General features: G+C 40.8%; 2 protein-coding genes across 2 annotated transcripts; one reads left to right on the forward strand and one right to left on the reverse strand.

Moving 5' to 3' along the window:
* Positions 1-291: 291 nt before the first annotated feature.
* Positions 292-3,414, forward strand: ATF4 (activating transcription factor 4). Its single transcript, XM_044455205.1, has 3 exons — positions 292-655; positions 2,027-2,332; positions 2,502-3,414. Exons 2-3 carry the CDS (start codon positions 2,125-2,127, stop codon positions 3,341-3,343), a joined length of 1,050 nt encoding a protein of 349 aa, XP_044311140.1. The 5' UTR covers positions 292-655; positions 2,027-2,124; the 3' UTR covers positions 3,344-3,414.
* Positions 3,415-5,458: 2,044 nt separating this feature from the next.
* On the reverse strand, positions 5,459-10,833 carry RPS19BP1 (ribosomal protein S19 binding protein 1). The gene is made up of 4 exons (XM_044455206.1): positions 10,647-10,833; positions 10,146-10,289; positions 8,467-8,564; positions 5,459-6,509 (listed from the first exon to the last, which is right to left on the reverse strand). Exons 1-4 carry the CDS (start codon positions 10,696-10,698, stop codon positions 6,369-6,371), a joined length of 435 nt encoding a protein of 144 aa, XP_044311141.1. The 5' UTR covers positions 10,699-10,833; the 3' UTR covers positions 5,459-6,368.
* Between the last annotated feature and the right edge of the window lie 11,360 nt (positions 10,834-22,193).

The raw sequence follows: 22,193 nt of genomic DNA on the forward strand, positions 1-22,193 counted from the left end.
GGAAGCTCGCAGTCCACGTGCACAGGGAACTATCAGCCAATCGCAATGCTGATGTTCACGTGCCTCCAGTGCCGGAATCCACCGATTCTGCCTGCCGGCTTCGCAGTAATCTCAAGAAGCCAATAGGAAGCCAGACGGCCGTTTCTGCATCACGTGGCGTGACCTTAATTGAAGCGCCGAAGATCGTTTTAAGGGAAAATAACACAGTATAGTGCGTTGGATTCTTCCGCGGTCCTCTGAGTTGGATTAAGCGAATCGAGACACAAAACTCTGCGTAACTGTTCACTTGCTCTCCAGAGTTTTAGAAGTGTGTACGAGGAAATCCAATTGCTTGAATGAAACTGTTTTAATCCAGGAGATGACTGGCGGAAGGATTTCTTTCTGTGAGAAGATGGTTTTGCCGGATCTTGCTGACTATATAAAGTGAAAACACGATAGGCGACGCCCTTATTGTCTGGATACAAAAAGTGGTTGTTATAGTTGTCTGGGTTCGGTTTGCTGGGTGCGCTCTGACCGACCAAGCAGGGAGTGATTTTGACTACTGCGGCCGCCGCCATGGCATGGTAGGGGCGGTAGCGCAAGCGGCACTGGCCATTGCAGAGGCGCAGCAGCAGCGGCCGCGGCCTCGGCACCTCCAGGCATCTGCAACCATGGCGTGAGTATCGAGGAGGGCTGGGGGACAGGTATTGGACAGGGTGGATTGGGGGGGGGGGGTAAAAAACTTTTAAACAAGCTGTAGAAGCAGAAACGACAGTACGACCATATCTAGTGGTTAATGCGCTTGAGGGAAAATATACTTTGTACCCCACGTATCTATGAGGAAATTTTAAGTGTCTAAGCAGAACTGTATAGTAAGAGGGACGTGATAGCATCGGCCTGGGATGGTTCGTTTTCACCGCAGCAGGGCTACTTGGAGGAAGGGGGGCAATCAGGGCGTGGGTGTCGCAGTAGATGTGGGACTCCTCTTGGGAAAACTGGGGGCAAATTTGTTTGCTAAAGCAGATGCTCGATTAATGCGCTTCTGGGTTTCCCAGGCTAATTAGGAGGTAGACTGAATTCCCTCCATGTCTAAGACGATCCGCTGGGATTTAAAACTATTAGCCCTGTGTGCTTTTCTAGGTATAATTTAAGCAATTATTTAAGCAAAATTGTTCCTTTTTTAAAGACAGCAACTATTTTTAGTAGCAGCTTGTCAGGCGGAATTGGTCAACTAAAGCTTTTTTTTTTTTTAAAGTACAGGTTAAGTGTTAGGGAAACTACTAGATGCTAATAAAGTGATATATAGTGGCTTTAAGTTTCAGACACAGCGGGTAGGGAACACAACAGTGTGGCTACTTTTCTTATATATCTTTTTTCTGTGTTAACCGATGTGACCTAGATTGGAAGCCTTTTTTTTTTTTTTTATTTTGAGCTTCCAGGGAAGGGCTGAGAGGGCAGACCTGAGGACAGACCTTCAGGAAAACCTGGAGCTGGTTTTCTGTATAGCCACTTCTGGAATTCATTCGCTTTTATCACTGGATGTGAATTCAAGTGCTTTGGTACCCGTGTGTCTGGTGGTCAGCCTTGATTAGAAAGAGATCCTGATCATCAAGCTTAGTCTGAGTAACTGAAATGGAAACGTGGCAGGAAACAAAATGGTGGCCTGTTTATAGAGTGGAGACGTGTGGAGTGGGTAGCTCATGAAATGGCTGCTTCTGTTACTGCTAGTGAATCAGACTGACAGTGGGTGGAGCTGTAACTGGCTTTGACCATGTATGGTTCTGAGTAACTGAGTGGGTTGCCTTACGGAATTTTTCATGAAGAAGTCCTAGTTGGCGCTGTTGCACAAGAGAGCTTGTTGGCTATCATAGGCCATATCCTTTGATAGGATCTAGATGTTGTGGCAATAACTCCCTTTAAAAGATGTATCAATTTCTTGCGTTATCACCATGTATAGTCTCTCTTGTCCTGTTGTGGGGATGATCTGAATTATTGCAAAAATTACCATTTAAAATGTAACTAAAAAAATGTTTTGGTTTTTCTCCAGGTTTTTCAAGGAATCACACAGCAGCTTTGCTGTAATTGACAAAGACACCATCTATTTGTCCACACTTTTTGACGACAAAGTACTAAAACTTGGCAAAAATGAGCATCTCAAACACAAGGATGTTGTTGGGGGATATTCAGTTCCCCTTCAACCAGCCGTGCTTGGTGGCTGAGGACAGTCTGCGGCTCCTAGATGACTACCTGGAGGTGGCCGAGAACCATGGGTTCTCCAGCGAAAAGGCTAAAGTGGGCTTCTCCGATTGGCTGGCTGTGGATAGCTTAAGTAATGCCACAGACGACAGCCAGGGTAAGACTGAAGGACTTAAGAGTATTGTTTGAACTTGTGTTGCAGGGATGCAATTCTATGAAAGTAAATGTTAAGCATTAAGATAGTAAAGTGATGCATTACTAAAAGCAACATAACTTTTGAAGGGAATATAACAGGTATTTTTTCACGTGTTTTCTTTTTGTAACAGAGGATGCCTTCTCTGGCATGGATTGGATGGTGGAGAAGATGGATCTGAAGGAGTTTGACTTCGATGCACTGTTAGGCATCGATGACCTGGAAGCCACCGTCTCCCCAGATGAGCTCATGGCCACATTTGCAGACACTAGTGATCTGTTTGACACTACTATTCAACAAATTCCCAACAAAGCAACTCTGATATCAGAACCGATTATTCATTCCCCTGAGTCTCCCCCTGGGGCAGACCAGGTAGCCCCACTAACCCCTTTGTTACCACTTCCCTTCTCCCCAGGGTCACCCATCTCCTCTGCAGACCATTCTTTAAGCTTAGAACTAGGCAGTGAAGTAGATGTTCTTGAAGGAGATAGGAAAAATGAAGCCCCCTTTGACCTGATTTCCAAGTGTAAGAGGGAGGATGATGCACACTCTGACAATGATAGTGGAATATGCCTGAGCCCAGAATCTTATCCAGAGTCACCCCAGCAAAGTCCTATCGCTTCTGTTAGTTCCCTCAGTGATGGCCAGTCAGTTAATCCCTTGCATGATAGTTTCGTGCGGCCCAAACCTTACGATCGGCCTACTGAGAATGTAGTGACATTAAAAATGAAGGGAGAAAAGAGAATAGACAAGAAATTGAAGAAGATGGAGCAAAACAAGACAGCTGCTACAAGGTATCGACAGAAGAAAAGAGCAGAGCAAGAGGCTTTATCAGGGGAGTGTAGAGAACTTGAACAGAAAAATGAGACCCTGAGGGAGAAAGCAGATTCCCTGAGCAAAGAAATTCAATATTTGAAAGATCTGATTGAAGAGGTTCGCAAGGCCAAGGGTAAAAAAGTCAAAGTCTCAGAATAGGCTAGCTGCATGCATGTATATAAGAGCCAGTGCAAATTATGTATTGCTGCATAATAAATTATTTTCTAGTATTTGTGAATCCGGAGCAGTTTTTCTTTCACGTATTCAACCAAACTGTATTGTAACATCTGAAATTCAAGTAAAAATTACAGACATAAGCCATTCTGGGGCAAAACCAAGCAATGACATTTTACAAGCTTAGGAATAGTACTTCCAGACACGTTATTTCTCATTTTATGTAAGTTGCACCACAGTTCCAGATCAGCAAACTGCTTGGGGCTGGATCTGGTGAACTTCAAAGTAAATTAGAGGTACAGCCAATAGTTTGGAGAACAGACCTCCTCAAGCAGTTTCTTAAGTGTGTTCCTGGAGCTAATGACCGCATTGTAATGGAAACCTGAATCTTGGCTATGCTTTCTCTTGTTTTTTTTGTATGAACAGGTAAAAATTTTCAAGGACTTGTACTGGCTGTTAGCCCAACCAGTATGCATTTTGCAAGGCAAAGTTTTCATGCTTGGTTAAACTTAAGTCCAAATTGAGCACACACACTTCCAAATAGGTTTCCTACGGAGCTTTCACGATTTCCACTAATCTAGTGTGACAAATTAAGACTGTAGGGTCTATGTGTGAGATGTCTTTGAATTCACAAATCCTTCAGAGAATTCCATGGCCCCATGTCTAGAATGAGATTCACAAGTAAATCTAGCAGACTTGATCGGAATAGAAATGCTGGCTTTGTCACTGCACCTTCAGACTTGCAGTGTACATAATTTTCTTACGATAGAGATTTCTCAATGTACTATCTACTGCTAGTTATGGAGAAATTGGACAAGAAGCTGACATGGGATTGAAGATGACTATACTCCATGGAAATTTCAAAGTGTTAGTATGTTAAGATGTGTTTAAAAGACTCCCATATAGACTTAAAGCTCACCTAAAACTGATTGATCATTTTTGTCAGGCATCTGGTAAATGCAATTTTTAAGAATTCCCAGATACCGTGCACTGCACACTAGCAGATACGCTTTTGAAAAAACTTTAATCTTGTTGAAACCTCTACTAGTGGAAGTCCTTTTTTTCTTTCTTCAGCCTCTATTACAAAGACTACACAAAATAGGATATTCAGTGTAAAAGTAGCACCATAATTAAGGTAACATTTACACAGGCACAACTAAGTACACGAACAGGTCAACAACCACTGTGGATACATAATGTCCTTTATCTTGTGGAATGGCTTAGAAGAAAATCTTCCCACAAATTGGCTTTACAATATTTAAGTACCTCTAGATTGAAAAACATTAAAGGACAACTTGGAGCCCAAAAGATGTCAAACCATGTGAGAAACAGTTGATGCTACCAGTGATGTCTTGGTGGCATTACACCTTCAGGCACCTATAGCTTACAAAGCAGCTAGGCTCCAAACTGATTAGAAAACTGATAGCTTTATCAAAACCAGATAAATTCTTCTGGCAGAACTAAAAAGGTCAATAAAGTGAAAAAAAGATAAGCATTTATGAACTTTTATTTGCATAATAGTTTGGGAATGGTGCTGCCTTGTCCTGTGTATGCAACAGCCAAGGTCCAGCATTCCAACAGAACATTTGCCTCTGCTCCTTGTCACTCCCATCCATGCTCTCCAAATTAGTATTTTTGAGGTTGCATAGGGGGCTACTGGAGAAGAGCCTAATGCTGGGAACAATAGATGGCAAAAGAAGGAGGGGACGGCAGAGCATGAGGTGGCTGGATGGGAGTCAATGAAGCAGTCGGTGTGAGCTTAAGTGGACTCCGGGGATGGTGGAGGACAGGAAGGCCTGGAGGAATGTTGTCCATGGGGTTGCGATGGGTCGGACACGACTTCGCGACTAAGAACAAGGGGGCTACAGATGACAGAGAAATCCCATTCCACCAGTGAAAATGCATTCTGCTACAATGCACTAACAAGAAAACCTTCCCTTGAATAAGGCACACAACAATTTACTTTGCTATGGAATAGGTGGACTGCAGGAGGTACAGATGCACATATTCTAATGATCAGCTTAGTATCAGCAAGGGCCAAGAAGAAAGACTGAAATAGCTGCAAAATGTTCACATGGATTTGTTTTAGCAAAACATAGGTTAGGTTGGTGTAACTATTTTAATAATTAAATGGTACATAGTTCTACTATACCTTCTAGAAAGGACATTATAAAGGAAATTTATCCACCACCATTCAAGTACTTAATTTCTAGTAACTGCCAAAATAAACCTTGCATGTTGTCTTTAAATTGTTTGTTACAGAACAGTACACAGTGCTTTAAAAAAAATCTTGCATCTGTGCAAGAGTCAACAGTGTCCTTCCCAAGTTGCCTCAATCTGTTCACCTTCAGAAGTACTGCAGCATCAGTTCCTCCACGTACAGAAACTTGGTAAGTTTTTGAGACATTTTTTCAGATATAGTGGGGAATTATATGAAATTTTTAGATAATACCTATTTACAAACGGTACAATTGTGGAAGACAACTTCCATAGAGTCATCAATAAACTTCAGATTCCCATGTTATTTTGGCTAGTGTCATGCTATTCATTGTATACAAATGATGACTGAGGCAGAAAGATACCTGGCTTTGAATTAACCTAGTTTTCCCTCTTTTCCAGAAGGTAGGTCTGTTGCAGCAAAAGCAGTCCTATGCTTGTCCTAAGCAGCACTTTACCCCAACCCAGTATTTACAGTTGGTTCCCTTCCCCATGCCTGTAAGACCTATCCATTTACGTCATCATAATTCCTGGTGAAGTGGAAATGACTTTTACACTAGACTTTCTCTCACACAACAGAAGTATTAAAGTGGCAGAGTGTCAGTGAGCTTTCACTGTGTTTGAGAGCTCTAGACTTTCTGTCTGAAGTACAGCCTAAAATGCTGCATAAAATGAAGCAACACATGTTAAGCGGCTGCAGCTTCTTACAGTGAATGTGACTTCCAACAACTTGGAGAAAGGAAGCATTCTGATCTTTGATGCTTTCTGTATAACAAAGAGGCAGTTCCCTTGCTCAGGATCTTCCAGCTCCACCAAAATATTCTCTCTCAAATTTCTTGAAGTCTTCCTCGGTGAACACAGTACTTTCAGGCTTCTTCTTAGCTTTCTCTTGAGGATTGTCTATTGCTTTCCTCCCTCTGTTTTGAGCTAAAATCTTTAGACAAAATATAAAAGCAAATGAAACATTACACCTAAGCAGTTATACCTATCAAATCTCAATCCAACTTCTTCCAGCTCAAACATCTGTGCATACATTGCTGAAAGAACCAGGGACCAGGGTTTGTACGCAGTGCTGAAAATGGCAAGGAAGTCCTCATTTTGATCAGAGTGAGTCCCCCGGGAGTCTACACTCTATACAACTGCAAAACTTCATTTATGGTCCAGTTTTCAAAAGGGCTTCGGATTGCACCCCCAAATCTATAGCATGTCTTTGTCATGCACTCTGAAATTGGCTATGGACAGAATCACTGGGAATGGAAGAGCAAGTGGCAGTTAGCAATGCTACACTGTGTGTTGGGAGAAACATGTTGGAGGATCCCATGATTCTGCACAAGCACCATGGAAGTATGGAATCTGGTGCTGGGTGCAGAATTCAGCACCCCGAAATATGATACTTTTCCATTTTACCTGTCTAGCTGTCAAAGGAAACTTGCATGTGGATGGTTAATGCCCACCAAGATTTCAAAAGCTAGAGTAGGAGCTGGATAGATGTCAGGATCATCATCTATTATCAGATGGGACTGCCTTTCAGAACTGACCAGAGTTTACTTCTAGCAGGGTAACAATATTTAGCAAATATTTCTAAAGCCTTGATAGGCTCCATTATTGTAAAAGCAGTACGATCTGTCTACAAATGTGATTCCACTGCATTGATAATCTTTATGGGTGAAAATTAGTATACTACTACTACTACTAATATAAACCTCTGAATTCAGAGGATTTCAGCCTTCCTATAGAGTGCAGGAAAAGCACAGGGGTCAAGGTTACCTCAGTGTTTCTTCCAACCAGCCAAAGACTTAGACAGCTGATTTGGGCTGTCCAAATCTTCTGCAGCAGCTCATGAAGTACCCAGGCTGAGGTGCTGCCAGGACACATCATATTCTGCAAGAGTTTCACTCTTTCCCTCCCCCTCCACATCTCCCAGAATGCCTAAGCAGTGGAGGTTCTTTCTATACCTGCTGTGAGATTGGAAGATGGTACTCTGAATTTGGAGTTCCAGCTCCAATCTTGGGAGTGCATTTCTGAGATCTGAGCTGAGATTTCCAATTTTCCTATGGGTATATAGACTGTCTAGCTGCCATAGGATGGCACCCTTAGTTCCCTAGATTGTAGAATTTGAGTTACCTTTCTACTTATATAAGTTTTTTTTAAGTGCAATGTAAACACAGCCCTGTATTTCCAATGGGTTTCTATCAAAATATATCAATGTCCTGTTTTCATAGAAGCAGTAGTCACTTTAAGGGCTAAAGGAACCATACAGTGGGTAAGACTCTTCACAGTAATGAAGATATATCATCTTTAATATACATGGTGGTCCAAAAGTAGATAAACTGTACGGACTGGGTCATGTTTTGTCTCTTAGGTGCTCAAAATGTGCTCCATCAACATTGCAACACTTTGACACAAATTCCAGTTAGCACCAGTGCTTGCAAGAGGAACTCCTTCAGTTTGTCCACAGTGTGAGTCCTTCCATCAGTATTGTATACCTACTTTTTTGATGGTACTTTTTGGCCCACCCTGTATAAGGCAGCACAATTACCACAAGGGTTTTGCATTTAGATTATTTCCAAAGAGACAGTGATCTTAAATATTTTATCTGAAGATACCATTTGATAGTTGAGAGTTTGAAATAGTTTGGAAAGAATGGTAAAGAAAAAGGCAGTAGGAATTGCGACGTGCAGAAGAACATGGAGTCATACGAAGAACATTGTCCCTTCTCTATACACTCAAACATGTGGTCTAACCTTTTGAGGCGTCATTTGATAGCATAAGTAGAACTGCAGAACTTTCCTAGTTTTCCACATGTACCTGTGTTCACCCCACTGCCAAATATAGCAGTAGTATGCTATATTTCCCATTGTAAACTATAAAGAAATAGAAAACAGGCCCACCTTTTGAGTGATAGTGCTGTCTGCAACAAACTGATTATTCATCATGTACAGCATGTTCTCCTGAAAGTGGTCAATAGCTTGACATTTCCTATACTCCTCTGGGAAAGAACCAAAATGAAAGTGTGTGATTATGCACAAGGTGTGTTTGGGAATATTCGTTCTGGGTAAGATTCAACATTATCCCATTAATTTTTTCTGCCTTCACCAGGCCTGGCATATATACTGCCAGGCAAAATTCTTGCCCTTTAAATGGTACAGTGTGGGTTATATTCTGAATACTACACACAATTCTGTTAAGATAGTACTTTGCTGGCTGAACTAGAATTGTTTATGAGACATAATCAACTAGCTAGTTAACTCCATGCTGAGAATAAATGCAAAGTAATAATAAAACCATCTAATGTGGATAATTATTTTAGGCCTATAATGGGCTAATCACAAATTCTGTGATACAGTGTGTTGAGCAAAGGGATCAGGACAGCCATTCCCCACCTGAGGCCCTCTAGATATACTGAACTACAACTCCTACCATACCCTCCATATGGGAGTTCAAGTCCAACACATCTGGAGGGTGTCCGGTAGGGCTGCACTAGGGAATGGAGAATTACAGTTGTGAAGGAACTGACTATGCCAGATTCAGAATTGGCATAATTTGGGAGACTTTCTGGGGAACAATTGGTCCTGAATTGCGAAAGCCCATAATATGACCCAGAACAGCCTGTTTTCTCCTCACCTAATCTATGGAACAGCTGGGTCAATAATGGTGGTAGAGTTTTCTTCTGTCATACTATGGCTCTCTCCATCCACCAGCTTCCCTTTTTTACTCACACAGAAAGAAATAGAAAGTTTCCTATGGCTCCTCAGCCGTCCCTCCCTGAAACACACTTATCTAGGAGTACATCATAGGAATGCCTACTTAGAAATACAGTGCAACCCTGTGGCAGGCAAATGGAAAACACAGACAGGTGCCTGGAGATTCAATATAACCTCTTGGTATGTTAACACATACCATTCACATTTTCTTCATATATATGAAATGGAATTTTATACCAGCACTGGCTGTAGAAAAATACTATTTATGTTTTGCCTGAGGATATAGACTTCCAGTCGGATTTCTGTATCCCCAATTTGTAAGATAAGATACATTCACTGTTTATATAAACTGAGTTGCTCAAGGACAGCTGGACCTTACCACAAATGATATAGGCATCAGGGGCTTGTTGTATGCCTGAACATGAGCCCATGGGCCTGGCAGTGGCCAAAGAAAAGTATTGCTGATTGACAATACTGCACTGTTTGCTCAGAAGATTGCTTTACATGACTATGCTAACATCCAGGTGGTTGTGTGTGTGATGTCCAATATTTTGCAGTTACATTGGAATAATTCAGAATGGGTAACACTAAGGTAAGTTGCCTCTAGTGGAATTATTTACTCGTTTATACCTTTTTTGAATAATTACTTTTTTGCTTCAAACACTTCTTTGAATTGCCATTTAGAAAGCATTTTTATCTCATATACAGAAAATCAGAGCATGAAATTGTGCATCACAGAAATCTAACTACACCATATCATAAAAGAATGTTAAAATGTACACCAATGATATCTTACAATGCTGCAAATAATACTGCTGCATCTTAACTGGTGCTTTGCAGCACAATGGTACCTCCGCAACTCTCACCTAATGCAGACTTGGTGACTTTGCCTTTGACTGTGGATGTCTCTCTTTTGGACTGTGAGAACAATTTCTTCTTTTTCGTCCGTTTCAGCAACTGCTTGTTGGATTGGGCAGTGGTGGCTGCTCTTTTGGGCTGGGAAGAGGACACTGTAGTAGAGACAGAGAAGTGAGGTGAGGAGAGAGCAACTTAAAGCACAATTCTGTACATAATAAGACAGAAAAAGGCCCTGCAGCTCCCTGAATTTCCCAGTCAGCTATCTGAAAGTGCTGGAAGCTGTAGGGCTTTTTTTACGTCTCCACCTGCATAGAACTGCGTCATAAATGCATAATCCTATACATGTTTAGACAGAAGGAGGGCTAGCACCAACTGGCTGGGGAATGCTAGCAATTATAGGGCTTTTTTCTGACTACATGTGCACAGGATAGCTTCCTAATGGGTTCATCAAACTAAAAAACCACAGGATTTCGTCCCCTTTCAACCTCTCCTCCAATGCTTTCCGTTACCTCCTGTCGTCTCCAGTAGCTCGAGACCCTTTCTCAGCAGCGAAGCCGACATATTCCACGCCTCTTTTCTTTCATCCACGTGAACCTCTTTCCAGTTTCAGCTCTATGGCCCCTTCCGTGACGACCGGCACTTACGTGTCTGGTTCTCCCACACTTCCGGCGGCTAATGGAACCTCCGCTCTAGCAGTTCCGTTCCCACTCAGCGTGCCCCGTGTGTTTGAGTTGCGCGACTGAGAAGCTGCGCTGGGGAAATGAGGGCGCGATTGGCTGCCTGGTTTCTAGGAGGAGAGCGGTTGCGTCTCCGTGACTGAGGGTGCAATCCTGTGGAAGCTCACGCAGCACTTACTTGGAAGCAGATTCAGGATTGCTCTCTCAGTCAAGGCTAGCGACCTCTGGACTAAAGCTGACCGTTGGTTTTTATTTGTTTAGTAATTCCTAATTTAACCTAGTTTAAGTAAAAATCGCTTTAGAAAACCTAACATCTTCAATTAAAAAAGGGCAAAATTGATAATTAATGCTTTCTAGTGAAACCACAAATTGCATTACTCTAATCCGCAAGTGCCTCCTAATATGATAAATTTTCTAACAATGACACAATCCTATACATTTCTACTGGAAAGTTTGTGTTCAGTGGGGCTTTCCACAGTTAAGTGGGCACAGGATTACAACCTAAGACTGCAATTTTAAGCACAAAGGAGGCAAGCCCTATGCAGTACAGGAGGAGTTTCTTTTGAGCTGGCATGTATAAAATTTGCTTCCAGTTTCATATATTGGAAAGCCAATAGGACTTTAATGTGTTTTGAAATGGGACCTGTAGGTGGTGTGGATCCTCTGATAGGTGCCCCCAAGTGTCATTTGGGTGCTTTGGAGGTGTCTTTAGAGGTGCTTGCCCTGTAGCCACTTGGCTTACTCTTGGGCTGGTTTATAAACACAGAAGCCTAAAGGCGATACAATTTTGGGAAAGAACAGCTGGAAAGAGGATAATTAATACTCCCTAGTTGTGCCCCCCACCACACCAACAGTTAGGTTTTAAAAATACATTTGTATTGTGAATTTCAATATGTTACAACAAAACCCAAAATATAAATAGTCAAATTATGTAAAGGTTAGGTATGTGCTTGTAATAAACAAATCCATATATGTATATAAGGAAGTATAATTGTAAGTAAAATAAGCTTCTACTTACTTGTGCATAAGCTTCAGCAAAGGAAAGCTGAATGTCCCCATCTTTATGTGTACACAGTGTCTAAATATATCCATGTGTACATAGTGTCTAACCATCCATTCACTGATTGTAAGAGTTAAAATATCCATAATTCATTGCCTCATCGTGTGTTTATTCTTCCAATGTTGTAATACCAACTATTTAGTTGCCACAAGGACACAGAAAATCCATTTACATTGACCTTGTGTTAGATTCCAAGAAGTTAAATAAGAGTTTTCTAATATGAAATGTATCTGTATTATAACATCGCAAAGGGAAGCAGCTGTTGGGCATTGCCAAAATCAATGGATGAAAGAAACATTTGCTGTATCACACATCCAGCAGTTGGCAGACTTATGTAACAATTCATCTTGAAAAAAGCCATTTTCCAATCTCATTTGCTGTCCAAGAAACCACAGGCTGGATAGTGAAGCTCCCTGCTCCTGACTTATAATAAGGAAGTGGGGTGTTGTCTTTTAAAGGGGTCTCACAACAATAATGGTTATTGCCAACTTGGTGAAAGAAAAAAGCCTCTGGAAATTAAAACAAAGCAAAGCAAGACTTTAAGCATCCCAGTCAGGAACAGAGTGAAATCCACAGCTTGAGTACTGGGTAATGGAGTGTGCACATTTTATATTACCTCCCAAAGTGGGGGACAGAGACAGCAACACATTTATAAAAGAAGGATTGGTTATTTGTTAAAACGGGACAAAGTGTGACAGCAGGGCTGAGCATGGTTTTCAAGAGTCTGGCATATTTTATGGATGGTCCTTATGGAACAGTTCTGCTTGGGTAGCTGATCCCAAAGCTCAGTATTTACAACTGTCATTAGAGTATGATTTTTAAAAATTTCAAAAACAAGAACTTGTTGGAGTTTTGGGGTTTTCAAATGATCAAATGATTGTCTGGGAAAGATAGCAACCAAGTCCTTCCTTTAACTTGCATTAATAATGTCTTCCACAGATAAGAAATTGGGCTATTACTAGCCATAAATCCAAAGCAATGCTCTAAATGGCACCCTTGCATAGTATTAAGGTGTGCAACAATACTTTTATATGCTTAGCAGTGCAAGCCTGGATACGGTTTAGCAGAACTAAACTCTATTGTATTCACTAGCTATGCCATGTTTAGGGTGACAACCATAATCCTCTGTACTGTACCTACCAGTAGTGCTGAACCAACTGCATTTAGTACATTTTGCATGGTCTAGATCTTTTAATTGGCTGTGACAAACACAGATCATTTACCCTATCCTTCATGACTATGAGTCAGACCAGGCTTTTAGAATCAAGTACTTGAAAGCAAATGTGCTGCAGCTGCTTCCTTAACCATGTTTTTTTGGTAAATAGCTACCATTGGTTTTAATAGACGCTATTGTATGTAAATATGTGGAGAGTTACAGCATTTATGTAGTAACTTGGCCTAGAAGAGCCAAACCATATGGGGCTGCAAACCATTATTGTTTAAATGTTTATTGTTGATCAATATTTTAATTTTTTCAATTAAACTCCCCTCAAAACTGAAAAGAAACAAAAGATATGGGTACAGATGTTCATAAAATGGTTCTTTTATCATTAGTACTGAGACAGACAAGCTATTAAACTAGTTTAGCTCTTGATCTTTTCATAGCTGGGGTGATGAACCATGGGAATCTGGCCCTCCAGGTGTCACTGACAGTCACCCCCTATATAATTGCATGGTTTCCCAGCTTTTGATCAGTTTCTTCTCTATTCTAAAAGGTTTAAGTGCCTTTCTAGGCCTTGATTACTAACAATAAGGGCATTAATCTAGTTTATGCTGGTATGTTTGGTTTGTTAGCAGTCTTTTGATTTGTCTTTTGATCCTGGATCTGCCCAGAACAAGAATGTTGCCCCTGGGAACCTCTTCAAAAATGGATATGGCTTTTGATCTGAAAGAGGCTCTGTACCCATTTCATGTGTTCTTAAAAGGGTTTCCAGAAGGTAGCTATGTTAGTCTGTTGCAGCAAAAGCATCTTAAAAGTTAACAAATATATTCTTGCATAATGTTTTGTGAATAAAGTTGGCCACAAACCATGAAAGTCCTTAATCTTTAGCATTTGTGGAAACACAAGACTACTGTCTTTGTTAAAAAGTTAATCCCTTCTTAGGAAAATTTACTAAATTTTTGCAAGAAATACCAAAGAGAGTAATGAACAACTCTAGTAAATACATTCCATTGTAATTTAGACTGCGATTTTGCAATTTCCTAGGACAATAATACCTAACACCACCTCATTTTAGTTTCTGTTCCATTCCTCATTTGTTTGGTTCCAGCAAACTTGGCAGGCATATCACAGTAAACAATTGCAATAAATGGGTGACTTTGGTAGCCCTTGTCCTTAAAATGCTAATACTATCACTGTTAAGATGCTTTCTCATTGCAGTTTCTGTTCCTTAAGGAATCAATTTTATCTCAGCCTTGCTAGTGCCAGACAACATAATTTTGTGCCAGTTCTATTAAGAGTTTATTGACCAATGAGTTTGAACTAATTTTGCTAGGTAGTTTATGATTCCTTTAAATGAAAGCAGGAATGTATTTTAAACAGAGCAGAATACTTTTCAGCTCTCATGATACTTTACATGAATCAGCAGTTTAAAACAATAGCACTGCCCAAATTAGATTTAGTACTTGGAACACCTTGTAAAACTCCTCTACTTTTTCACTTCAAAGTCTTCCTCTTCTAAGCTTCATTACATTCAGTGGTGCAGCTAGCTAATTTTAGAAACTTGTAATGAAAACACAAGCCTATGCATGCTTAGACTGAAAAATGAGCTACAATTCCCACTACACCTCTGTGAGCTATGCTGGCTGGGGAATGCTGCTTGTTTTAGGCTGTTTTATGTCAATTCATGCATAGAATTTGCTCTCGAGCAGAACCTTCTACTGCCTCCATTCCATGAGTGGAAACCTGTTGATTATCTTCTGCTTGCAGAATAGAGAGTTATCATTTCTACGAAGAGGCCCTGAAATGAGTGCGAATGCTCATTTCTGAAACAGGGCAGGTCTGCAAAGCTCCCTTATGTGGATTCTGCTGGCTTGGCCGGTAAATTTCTATTTTGGTATTGATGGGTACATTGGCCATTCACAGGCAGTCTCCATTAAGCCTGACCTTAATGATATTGTGGGGAAAGGGGACTTTGGATGGCCATGTGTAGTATTTCATTTATGAAGCAAATAATTAGCAGTTCTCCTCTCCTTGTCATTCCATATTTCACAACTGATTCTACATTCTTGAAATGTTACTGCAAAGCCAACCAACCATATGCCAAAAAGAAATGCTTATTGATTGATTGTTTTAAACTCATTTGAATATAATGCTATAACTAGAAGAATAAAATGGTTTGTTTCCTCTTCCATGTTGCTAATTAACTCCCACATTAATTGGAAATAATAAATGCCATTTTGTTATAAGAAAATAATATATATGTATATACTGAAGTAAAAATAATCAACTGAACTTCTGTAGGCATGTTTATGGCTAGCTGACCTCTAACTCCAAAATGCTTAAAGTAAGAAAGGATTCAGCAATGAGCCATATCAATCCAGGTGGGCCCAGGTAGCAGACACAGGGCTGCTCAGCCAGTACCTTCACCACTTACCTTTCTCTGAAATGGCCAAGGGTGGCCCAAAAGGACCAAAGGCACAACCTATCTGCACCACTGGTAAGTGCTGACATTTCTGATATGGCTGTTTTGTTTTCCTTTCAACTTGTAGGCCTTGAAAAATGATTGAGAAATCTCTTTTTGTATGAGTTTTTTCTCCTTGTATTTCTGTGCCAAATGCAGTCAAGTTTTTTTTCAAAAAGTAATAATCTTTTAATAATTTCTTAGCATTTATGAAAGTCAGATATGCTGTTGTTTTAAATCAATTTGCATTTAAACTGCTTAAAATAAAATACAGCTACTTAGTTCCTTCATCCCTCTCATAGGTGCTGCAGAGCCTGAATAAGAAACCCAATTTACTCTGGAATCTGTACTTACAGCATTAGTTACAGTCTTACACATTTTCAGTGAAATAACATTACATTGTGTATCAACATGCAGCTCTGTCATTACTCATATTTATCTGTATTGCCAACCTGAGGCAATTTGTTCTGCAGTCGCTCTACCTATAAAGAGATATGGATCGTTGCCTTGCTGTTGTGCAGCCGTGCGCTGTAGACACTTTTGGCTTTTAACTGGTGGCATTGCTTTGAAAAATGATGCTTTCCTCCCTTGTGTTTATGGCTGGGTGGATGCAAGCAAATAGGAGGCAATTCCTTGGCTTTTGCTTTCAAATGTATCTAGCACATGGTTACTTCTGACTGTCAAGGGAAAAACCCTCTCCTGTTTATTCCAACAGTTCCTTAATTCTTATCTGGTGTTTAATTTGATCTCTATTTTCTTTAGGATTGTTTATAAATAATGAAAACTCATTAAAATGGAAGCAATCAGGCAAACCACGTAGAGTTCATGTTCATTTCTTAATATTTCTGTGTTCTGTGGAGGTAATAACACATTTAACCTATTCTCCTCTCCTGAATTAAGTTTTCTGTGTCACAACACACTGGGAAATTATTTTGTAAAAGTTACATTCAAATAAATGAGAGCTTGTGCAGGTGAACTTCTTGACTGATTGTGTCACAACTAGGCCTGTTTTCTGGTGACCCAGCCTGTTGCCTTCAGTGCCTAGTAAACGCCTTTTATTCTCCCAGGCCTTAAAATGGTTGCTGCTTATTTTATTTTTAGCAATATGTCTAAAGGTGCATTTTAATATTATGTGTTTCTATGTTTCAGCTGCTTCCTTTTAAAATTATTGTTGCTGCTGCTTTTAATTTTCATTGTTTTGTGTTTTGTCACTGATATTTTTGCATTTGGTTTTATTATGTAGCCCTGAAAGCTTCAGCTGGAGAAAGACTCATACATTGCAGACATAATAATAGCTGTCTTAATTGTTTAAAAGCATGTCACATTAACTTTTTATTCCCTTTGGCTTCTCATATGTAATATATAACCACGTGGCCCAGATTTATTTGCTGAGGATATAGGATAGGGGCCCCTAACCCCTTGCAGTCTATGGACACATTTGGAATTTCCAGAGATTCAAAAAATGGCTGTCATGGAAGAGACTTGCCCATGCATAAAAATGGCTGCTGTGGTGGGTGTAGCCAGTGTCACAAAACATTTGTTTCCCAGAAGGCAAATCAGGAAGGCTATAAGAAAAGTAACTTCCCCAAGAACCTAAGTGCAAGGCAGGGGTGGAGTCCTTTGAATCCACAGCTTTCTGCTTCAGCTTCAGTTTTCAAGAAAGGAAACCAACCAGGTTTCGAGATTAGTAACTTCATCATGATACTGAGAGAGTCTGAGGCCCAAAGGTCATGTTGCGTTCTTGTCCCCACAAAGCACAACAAAATATCCATTTTACAGCTGGCATAATGGTGATAAGAGGGACACCCACTCATGCCATTCAGAAAAATACCAAAAAAAAAAAAAAACCAGACACACACCACAAACAACCCAGCTAAGATATGTACCCCAGACAGAACACCCTGCTTTTCCCCATTAGACCCTTAGGTCGTTCCAAATTGTAGGACATACCTGGCTGGCCAGCATTAAGTGTGGGTAGGCTAATACACCCCCCCCACACACACACACACCCCAATAGCCCAGAGGGCTCTCTTGGGGCTAGTCATGCCCCAAGTGTTATCTATGTAACCAGAGCTGTCCACAGGGTCAGGAATTGAGAAATCCCTTGCCAGAGCTCCCAACCCAACCCCCAGGTAGCCCAGCCATCCAGGTAAGCATGGGAACTACCTGAACTCAAGTGTCTCAAACCCAGCCAGCCATATATCAAATTGTACCTTAAAAATATTTTTAGCTTTGTGTTCTTCTGCAATCCCATCACTGGATCGCCCATCCAGGCATTGTTGTGGGCTTTAAAAATAAAAGAACAAAAAAACTTGAGAGCAATGAGGTAACTATCATTTAATCCCTATCAGCCCACAACTCTGTTTATCATTTGTAAATAATTTAGAATTCGTTTAATAGGTTATTTCAAGACTGTGCATATTCTCCATCCTGCCATTGCAGTGCATGTGCAACCTGTGAGTTTAAGGGAACAGCATATGTTTGAGTTATTCACAGGTGGAAGATTTCCTGTTATGGACTGGAACAAACATTAAACAAAATGTAAAGTGCTGTACCTGGGAGCCCCTTTTTCTGATGGAATGTTAAAAACCCTCAATGCCAAAATAAGCCAGTCTAGTTCCAACAGCTTCTTTAAGGTTTCACACTTGTATACAAACTGAGCTGAACACCAATCTCATTGAATTAATTGGAACAAACTTCTGAATAGATATATGGGGATTTACACTGTCAATCTCTAATGATCAAGTAAGTAAAGTTCCTGGGCTTAAGTACAGCTGATCAAAAGTGGCAGATAAAGGGATCACCCAGAGCTAGGAATGTGAGAATGGAGAAGGAATGTTGAAGGCCACAGAAAGCAGACTAGGAAGCCCCACACTAAGTACCACCTCTGTGCATCACAATACAGGACAAGGAGGCACACATATTGCTGTAGAAGTTCTCCCATGGTTAATTTGTTTTCCCCTCTACATTTGGTTTTAATATGAGACCAATGGTTTATAGCAGATGTGGGCCAGATGTTCTCAACTTCAACTCCCAGGAGCCACTTCCAGCATGTCCAATGCTGGGAGCTGAAGTCCAAAGCATCTGGATTAATTCATTCAAATTTTTCAGCTAAACTTTGATTTATAGTCCTCTAAAAGAACACCTACCTGAAAGACCCTTAACTAAATCAAAATATGTGTGCACAGCCATCCCAGGTGGGGACCCTTAAGTTAGGCTCTCAGGATGGCTGTCTGGACAATGCTTGGGGTTGTAGAACTTACGAGATCTGTCAAGATACACAAAGGATGGCGCTGGACTGGTCCATGTTGTCGTTGCTTTCTTTCATCACAAGATGTCGCCATCCCATGCTAGACCAAGTATTTTACAGTTGGCCTTTCAAAAGACAAGAGAAGAGAAGAGAAGGGTGGTGGTGGAGGAGGAGGAGGACTAGGAGCATTGCCCTGTGATGGCTTCTGTGCCAGCTTGAACTGAGTGAGGATTATGGGTTGTTGTTGTTTTTGCAAATTGATGGTTATTTCTTTTAATTTTTATAGCAATTATCTCCATCCTACAGCAGTGCTGTAAAATCAGTCATGAATACTCCCATAATTCTAACTGAGGACTGTGGCCAAGATAGCTTGAGCAGACATTTGAATTCAGGCCTTGTACATTCAGATTCTGCCCTGTATCCATGCTGATGGTTTGTGCTGATGTTTGGATAGAATTGTGGCTCCTGTATCTTTGTCTTGTGTTGAAGAGGGAACATGTACAGCTTCTGTACATCTAAAAATATGGGTGAAGAAAATGACACTGGCTGAAATCTGCTGTTCTCCATGCCTTACAGGTACAGATGCTTGCACAGGATACTGATTGATAGCCACCTGTGTTTTTCCAAACCTGTCTGTAACCCAGTCTGTAAGATACACCTGAGCAATGTCTATCTTGCATAGACTATTCCGTAGCACCAACCCTTCAGTTGCAGCTCTTCTGTCAGTCATAGCAGCATCAAGAAGTGATGCTCTCCATCCTCCCATCTGACATGCAGCTCAATTTGACTTATGCTGTATTCACATGCTTTCATATTTCTTGGCTGCATTGTAATGGCTGTTTCATATGATCTGTTGAATGAGTTCTCACAGTCGTTCACTTGCAAGCTGCTAGAGTTGTGGTGCTAGGATTTGCTATCCACACGCCTTCAGGTTTAATGTGTTGTCAAGCCTTTCTTTCTCAGGTATTTATTGTGCACTCATCAATCCTTACACCCAGTTGTTCGTTGGTTCTTTAGATGACCTTATGAACTTCCAGTTTTGCTTCTGTTTTTAACAGCACTTTCAGCAAGGTGTTTTTTTTTTTTTTTTTTAAGGGCAGGGAAAATGTATTATTTCTGAAAGTGAAATACCTTTTCCACGTGTATAATTACATTCTTCCACTACAGCCCAGTGCAACCTAAAGGTTATGTAGCAGAAAACCAGGAAAGGAGACACTCTTCAAGCAGTGGTTGAATGAAACTGAGAGTAGACAAAAAGGATTAATACCTTTGTGAAAAAAAATCCTACAGTATTAGGCTCATTTGCTTCTTTTCCATAATGCAATGGCTCTACTATCAGGAAAAGTGAAGCAGTCACCTCAGGTAGCAGACGCCAGGAGAAGAATAGCACTTTGCATCTTGTGCCCTCTATCTACCAGACCGCTTGCCCTACATGTGGTAGAGCTGGAGTTGTAGCTTAGAGGTGGAGCACCTGCTTAACATGCCGAATGCCCCAGCTTTGAGCCATAGCACCTATAGGTAGGGATGGAAAATACTGAAGAGCTGCTGCCAGTCAGTGTTGGCAGTACTGGGCTAGATGGATCAAAGGTCCATCTCAGCATAAAGAGTTAGGAAGTATAAGGCATCTTGTGAGAATGCTGATCCACCCCCAGTGCTGAACAAAGGTCTGACAGCCAGTTCAATTAACTTTTGTATATAGATTGGACGAATTACTATCTTGTTCATTGTCTTGGGCAGCAAAATGTCTTGGGCCAGTTTTGTTTCCATAATGTTGAAATAATAATGACATTAAACAGGCACAATTGTGTTCTTTATCTTGCTACAAGGGCACTTCTGGTGGCCTGTGTTGCCTCTTCCCTGCTGCTTCAATTATAACAAATCCTGTTGCTCATTAAGACTAATTTAACTGGCCTGATTTGCTTTCCTATTTTTCTTCTTCTCCACCATTATCTATTGGGAGAGCAAGGGTGATGTAGTGATTGCAGCGTTTGACTAGGAATGGGGGAACCTGCGTTCTAGTCCCTGCTGTGCTATGATTTTCAATGGATGACTTTGGGCTGGTCACTGACTCTCAGCCTCACTCACCTCATCAAGTTGTTATGAGAATAAAATGGAGAGGACGAGGGTCATGTATGGTGTTTTGGGCTCTTGGAGGAAAGACAGGATAAACATGTAACAAATATGTTAAAATAAATTAAAAACACAGCATGCCAATTAAACAGAACAGCTCTACTGAGTGTGTTCAGCACCCACATAATGTTGAGTGTCTGTCGCTGCAGCATTGGAAAACCAGGAATGGGGAAAGAAGGATCAGTAGAATGGAGTTTCCTGAAAAGAAGGCATGGCTGGCTGGAGCATGGAACAGGAGCACTCCAAGAGCCACTTGTTTATTTCAAACACAGTTTATCTTTTATTCCAGGGTGGGTGTTTTGGATGGGCCCTATTAGAAAAATAGCCAGGAGGTTATTAACGTTTAACAGGTAGTTTAGAAAACTTACCCAGTGTCCAAAAGAGAGGATAGATTTTTGGAGTCATGCAAAACCCTTATGGCCTTCAGCTTATTAGGAGCAGCAGCAAAGATTGTTGCCTTAAAGTTAATTTCCCCAAGTATATTCCTTATGAAAGAGCTGCTTTTGCTTTGAGAATGAAAATCATTTGCTTTGCTGAAGCAGTTTCATCTCTCCCTGTCTCCGAGGAAGGGGAGTTAAAGTCTGTTTGTATTGACAGCATCTGAAAAGGGGAGAGGAAAATGTTATCCAATTCATGGCAAGAGGTGTTGACTTTTGTTTTGAGCTTGGGGAGAGGACTTGGCACTTCACTCATGCAGACAACCTTGGAGACGCATGGAGGATCCTGTGGCCCGTCCAGCGAACTAACACAGCCAAAGATATGAGGAGTGTAAGCTTTCTTTTCTCGTTTTAGTTCTGCATCTGTATTTCATCACTGTATTCAATAAACTGTTTGTTTGTTTATTTATTATTTATATCCTTCCTTTCTCCTACAAAGGGCTCAAGGCAGCTTACATCTCCTCTTCCATCTTATCCCCACAACAACAACCCTCTGAGGTAGGTTGGGCTGAGAGTCTGTGACTGGCCCAAAGTCACCCAGTTGGCTCTATGGTTGAGCGGGTATTTATTTATTTATTTAAAATATTTCTGTGCCGCCCCCATTGCAACAAAGCCTTGGGGCGGCTCACAAAGAATACATAAATAATGATAATATAACAATAAAAAAAAACATTTAAAAACCCCCGGCGCATTCTCGGCTAAAAATTTTAAAATCCTAATTAATTCAATAATTTAGCAATTAAAATAAATTTTAAATAAAAAGGTCTTAACCTGGCGCCAAAAAACAAATAATGATGGCGCCAGGTGGTCCTCTCTGGGGAGCGCATTCCATAGATGGGGCGCCACTGCAGAGAAAGCCCTCCTCTGGGTACTCGCCCT

Source organism: Varanus komodoensis, unplaced genomic scaffold (assembly GCF_004798865.1).
Source record: "Varanus komodoensis strain SLA01 unplaced genomic scaffold, ASM479886v1 scaffold8, whole genome shotgun sequence".
NCBI lineage: Eukaryota > Metazoa > Chordata > Lepidosauria > Squamata > Varanidae > Varanus > Varanus komodoensis.